Source organism: Aedes aegypti, chromosome 3 (assembly GCF_002204515.2).
Source record: "Aedes aegypti strain LVP_AGWG chromosome 3, AaegL5.0 Primary Assembly, whole genome shotgun sequence".
Lineage (NCBI taxonomy): Eukaryota > Metazoa > Arthropoda > Insecta > Diptera > Culicidae > Aedes > Aedes aegypti.
The window spans coordinates 61,686,306-61,692,239 of NC_035109.1; the positions used below are offsets into that span (position 1 = coordinate 61,686,306).

Consider the following 5,934-nt stretch of genomic DNA (forward strand, 5'->3'; position numbering starts at 1 on the left):
GTTTTATCTACGACCACACCTCATTGAAACAGAAACGCAACGATCCCGGTTGCGGTTGATAGCTAACGTCGATATCTACCAGAGTCGATATTTTACTTAAAGGCCTACTATTGATGGGTTCTGAGAAATTCTGATCGTTTTAAGACGATTCTCTAGCTGCAGCGAAGTATACCAGTCTTAGATCATTGTCGTTCTTGGCGACATGAAATATTTTCTTTTCACCAATCCGATAAAAAAATGAATCTTTGATATGTCCAAAAGAATTACCATTTCATGCTTTGAAACTTATGCTTACGCAGTATACCCTGAATTTACGATCCTTGAATATATGCCACATTTCCTCCTAAATAATCGCTTTAACTGGGTACTGCCATTCGAGGTATCGGGTATTCAATTGAAGTTCTCATTTCGCTGTCTCAGAAGAGTTGGCAAAGTAAGAACTTGTGAAGATCAGAATAACAAGCTAAATGCTTTTTATTTTCAAATTACTGACTCACCATTTTATAACCCTAACTTTACATGTAAGTGATGAGAAATTGTATTGGGTGACAGCTGGATGGTTCCGTGAACTGCACGGCAACATAACGTATAATGTGCAGGATTCAATGCAGAAGGAAGTGACAAAGTAAGACCTTCTATCTTCTTGTATCATTTCGGTGTTTCTGCACGAAACCTAAGGTTGTGCCGAAGGAACTGATTTAGTGTAGTTAACCAGATCAAATTGCATCAGAATCACTAAGTATGTATTAAGAGAACTAATCATCTGTAACGAAATATGAACAAGATAACAATAAGAAGTGATCATTTTTCACATTCTTCTCAACTAGCACCATGAGCAATTCTTACTGTGTATATAAGTTCCCAATCAAAGTGGAATAATCCGCAAGATATAACAGGCGAGTGATGCCAAAGTTGTTGCGAGATCTTCCTCAGTTGTCGACTCACTTCCCTACTGTACGTTCGGTACCCGATGGCCTTATGAACAATAACAGCTGTTTCCTTGACCTGCAACCAAATGAAAATGAATACCGGTATCAATCTGAAGTCCTTATTTTGTTCTCATAATCGAATAAATTAAATTACCTGCTTATTGACCAGAGCGGAAAACAACACGTCGTAGAATATGAACGATATGTAGTTCAAACTTAAGGTGACCGTCGCCCAGGCATACGGGATCAAGTCTTCTACGCTGGCCGCATATGCGTGAACCAACCCAAACCACGAGAACACTGTGAATAAGAAAGCTGGAGCCAATGAAAACATTACCGTTGTCGAGTGACAATTGTTGAAATCATCGATTACATCACTTATCCGACTCTGCAGGATGCCAATCCTCATAACCAATTTGCCAAGCTGATGTGGGTCTTTCTGTGATGCTGAATCAGTCAGAAGTTCAATTCTGTTGGAAATAGTTCAGACCTAAATTACTTTGAATATATACTGTTAACTTTAATCAAAGTACCTCATATGCTGATTCAAAACAGAAATCCTTTTCCTAATAGTGGCCAATATGGCTAACCAGCTGACTGCGTTCACTTGATAACCTAAATTAACCCATCCGAAAACGACCGTCATGGCCAAGTAGTCGATCCAACTGGCTCTTTCAAGTGTGTTTTTAGTATTCTGCATGATGCGTATTATCACAGACCACCCCAAGAATCTGACCACATTGAACGTAATGTATGTAAGTTGTTCAGTTTGATAGTTCCAGCGATACATGAAAAGGGCTGATATCTGAAAAACAAAACATTGTACAAAAATTATCATACCAATTCATTGCAATACTAACCTGTCGATCGATGTTCTGAATGGTTCGAGGAAAATGGGAAATACCAGCTGCATTTACATAGTTGAAAATCAAAGTTGTCATATGCAAAGTAATGATGATCACCAAAACCCCAAAAAGTCCAGCACTGGTTATGTGCGAATTGGTAATCGTGTGAAATTGTTCCTGGTAAAACGCAAAACTGTAGTACATTGCCCCAACACACATAAATACTCCCATAACAAGCAGTATCTGATCGGTTGACGTCCGAGAAGCAGTTTGATCCCGAAAATTATAAGTCATCGTTGTGAAACTAAACAACCGTGATAATCGATACACGGGACGCCATGCTTCGGAAAAGCTATCTACACGGAACCACTTCATCCCATTCACTGATTGTCATTTAACGAAATTGTTTAGATTTGCCCTACAATATCCATCCGTGTCGCGTGCCAACGATTCATTCATCCGGCATCTATTGCATGTCGAACTGTACCAGAATCAGCAGGTAAGTGGCCAGCTCACCGCAAACCTGTGAATTGAACAATTACCGAAATGGGAAAGACATCATCTCAATTATCCGGTGGTAGTCTGTACTCTGCGAAATCAAAGTAGTACCACCCTGTTTTCTGTTTTTTTTATAAAAAAAAACTAATGTTCATAGTCGAATCAATCTGTAGCAACTGCCAAATTAACTTTGTTATCATAAATTAAGCAGTGGAAAATCATGGCAGTGCTACTTTCATTTCCCTGGCTGTACCTGGACGATAATTAATGGGTGCAGCTCGAAAAAGTAGAAAGTGATATGCGGCTCGCGGCTGGTAATTTGTTCCGATAGTTGATGGAATCGATCGATAAGAAATTCGTTGTGCGGTAGATTGAGGCTCCGGTGGACAATGCTGAGCAGGGTGGACTTCTGTTGACGGAGGGCGGCCAGATACAGGATGGATTGACAAATGAAGAAGACCATGTACAGCGACCAGCTTAGATACAGGCCGGCGTTGATGGTTTGCTGGGGAGTGGCCTGGTGCAGGAAGACACGCATGCTGGCATAGCTGGACAGCAGGTTTACGAAGAACATGTTGATGGACTGGAGGATCAGCTGTGGAAGATGAGAGAACACTGTGTAAAATTTTACTTAGACTTATTGATGAATTCGACTGAAATATTTAAGATAGCAAATACATTTGTCTTACTCAGGGTGTCTACTACCTGGAAATACCAGGAAAACCTGGAATTCTCAGGGAATTTTATTCAACCTGGAAAAAACCTGGAATTCTCAGGGAATTTCGGCTACACTCAGGGAAATTATTTTGAAACAGTAATAGATTGTAGAATATGTGGGTTCTGTGGCGAAAAATTTCGTCAACCATAAATGTTGTCGGCTGCGCCGCTATCAAAACGTTAGTTGACATGTTCAGTCCTTTTAACGATTTAATTAATCAGTATAAAACATGTTTAGACAAGGACTTAATGTTGCCAAATTGGTAAAGGCAAGTACAGTTTCAGTTGAGCCTAGTTCATAAGCAGTTGATAAGTTGAAAACTTGAAAAAAAAATACAAAATTGTTTTTTTTTTTTTTGGATATTATACAAGAGGGATTCCACGGAGGCATGCAAGTCGATTCTGATCGACCATTTCAAAAATATCTGAAACTTTGCACAGTTTTTCAGTTCCATCTAAATCGTCATTTTCCGATATCAAATCTTCAAGTTGAGTCACGACTAGCTTTTCAAAAGGGTGTATGTGAAAATGGTTCAAAAATATTCAAAAAGCTGCACAGAAAAAACGGTTCGTTCGATTGTTAGACAACTAAAGAAACAAAGTTAGCCAACTAAATAAAGATTCCAAAAAAATACACACAGTAAAAATTTTTTTTTTGCATTAAAAAACATAATTTTTGACACAAAAACTCAAATATCTCAAAACCCTATCGGAATGCCAACGTAGTTTTTTGAGGGAAAACGGTCCATTATATTAGCTATCTACCATAAAAATTTGGTGATGGTAAGCCAATAAACAAAAAAGTTATGACATTTCAAATATTTCACAAATTTGACACTTAGTGAAAAAAAAAAATTTTTTTTTCATTGTTAATTTTTTTTAGGACCGCAGTTTGTTGCTGAATTTTTTGTTAAGGGTACCACATGAGGTTAACAAGTTGTTTTCATGATATTTTATTTAATTATTCATAACTATTATAGCATCTATTAGAAAGTTAGACGCGATCCAGTGTTGTGATCTAAAGTCTTGATAGTGTCATATTTTTTATTGTACGTAACTGAAGAAAAATTCTCTCAATAGTGTTGAAACCTTTTGATAAAAGAAACCTATAAGAAATCTAATATTGAAGACAAAAGCTACAAAAAAAGTTTTCTATAAAGGTATACGACTAGTTTACCTGCAAAAAGTTTACCTCGTAGAGAACAAGGCGGGTCTATACCCAGGTGATCTAGTATACGTAAAGCAGGTCGGTTTTCTCGGCGCTGGTTTTCTCCACAAAGTTAAAATCTGATTACACCTGGGTATAGACCCGCCTTGGTAGAGAATAGACTTTGTTAATCATATTTGGGAGAAAGCGAGTAACTTCAACAACATCAAAAACATGATAGGTACATACCATGAACATACTCACGAAAAAGCCAAAAATAAACTATCATTATGGTTATAAAAGATTGATTGTAAAATTTTTCTTCAGTCAAGCAAACGACACCAAACTAGTCAGTAAAAACTTAAAAGTGATTTTGTTTATTAAAATCTAACGAGCAACATGAGTAGTCGCTTTCTCAACTGTTGCAGGCCGTTTGCAGAAAAAAAGTGTTCGAAAGAGCTACGAAATCTCACCGAAAGCACCATAGATAAACTGAAAGCGGCTGGTTATGCTCCAATGTCTACATTGAATACAAATTTACGCATTTGTACGTCCTACCGTTTAAACGTTGACAAACGGGCAATCTGTACATCATCGGTAGATCAGGTTGCAGGAAGTTCGAAAACAACAACAACTGAGGAATTACTAGATGCACCGACAACAACTGAGGAGTTACCAGAAGTACCAAGTGCAGATAGTCTTGCCACGGTACCATCAGCGACATCTGTTTCAACAAATAAATCAGAAGATGAGTGCATCCAGAAGGTCAACATCGAACGCTTCAACGAAGGGATAGCTGGAATAAAAGTGACTCCGATTAAATGGACGAAGATGGGTTACGTCAATTATCCCGAGAAAAAATACCGTGAAATCAACGAAGCTGTACGAAGAAACCTCTTCAAATTAGGACCTGAGGATGTGGAAAATACAGACTACGATGAGGTAATTATGAATATGAAGGAAAGGTTCTCGAATCTAGCCACGACAAGGAAAGAAAAATTATTGATTTTGTCGATGCTGCCAAGCTCGTGGTCTATTCAAGACGCCATTGATGAGTTCAAAACCAATAGAAATACAGCAAAAGAGGCAAAACAATTCAAAAATAACTGTCTTGCAACCAAAAATGCTAGGTCGAGTACTTCATTAACAGATGAGACAAAAGAAAAAATAATTCAATATTTTGAAGACGATGAAGTAAGTAGAACTATGCCTGGCCAAAAAGATTATGTATCTGTAAAAAGAGATGGATAGCGTCAAGCAATCCAAAAACGATTAATGATGACTACTTTGAAAGAAGCGTATACACGCTTCAAGGAAATTAACGAAAATATTAAGGTAGGTTTTTCCTCATTTGCAAGCCTTCGTCCAAGGCAATGCAAGCTTCTATCCAATTCAGGAACACATAATGTTTGTGTGTGCACAACACACGAAAATATTAACCTAATCTTACATAGTTTGAAAAGAATAAATTTGTCAAAGGATATTAAAATGTTAACTGGTAGTCTTTTGTGTGAAACTACAACATCAAATTGCTATCTACGATCTTGTTCGGATTGTCCAGATTCTTCATCATTGGAAAATACTTTATTCGCTGAGTTTGAAGAAAATTATATTGGAGTTGTGTTTGATCCTTTGCTCGCGTCGCTTGCTCTCGCGGGGGCGGGTGATGTGAGCAGGATCAATCGTGTCGCGCGTCGCTCGCGTGGCATGATCTATTAGTGGCGCGGATCGCGAAGCAGGTTAGTAGTGTTTGATCCTTTGCTCGCGTCGCAGGATCAATCGTGTCGCGCGTCGCTCG

The 5,934-nt window shown here is 38.2% G+C and overlaps 1 protein-coding gene across 1 annotated transcript; it reads right to left on the reverse strand.

Annotated features, from left to right (window-relative positions):
• Window positions 1–360: 360 nt before the first annotated feature.
• On the reverse strand, window positions 361–1,712 carry LOC23687908 (gustatory receptor 10a). The gene is made up of 4 exons (XM_021853741.1): window positions 1,463–1,712; window positions 1,084–1,399; window positions 847–1,005; window positions 361–763 (listed from the first exon to the last, which is right to left on the reverse strand). The coding sequence occupies exons 1-4, from the start codon at window positions 1,627–1,629 to the stop codon at window positions 674–676; spliced, it is 732 nt and encodes a 243-aa protein (XP_021709433.1). The 5' UTR covers window positions 1,630–1,712; the 3' UTR covers window positions 361–673.
• Window positions 1,713–5,934: the final 4,222 nt, after the last annotated feature.

Coding starts and splice junctions, on each gene's coding strand:
- LOC23687908 (XM_021853741.1), bottom strand. CDS start 1,629: ATGCAGAATACTAAAAACACACTTGAAAGAGCCAGTTGGATCGACTAC. Junction 1,400..1,462: donor GTTTTGAATCAGCATATGAG/GTACTTTGATTA, acceptor TATTTCCAACAG/AATTGAACTTCTGACTGATT. Junction 764..846: donor ATTGGGAACTTATATACACA/GTAAGAATTGCT, acceptor ATTTCGTTACAG/ATGATTAGTTCTCTTAATAC.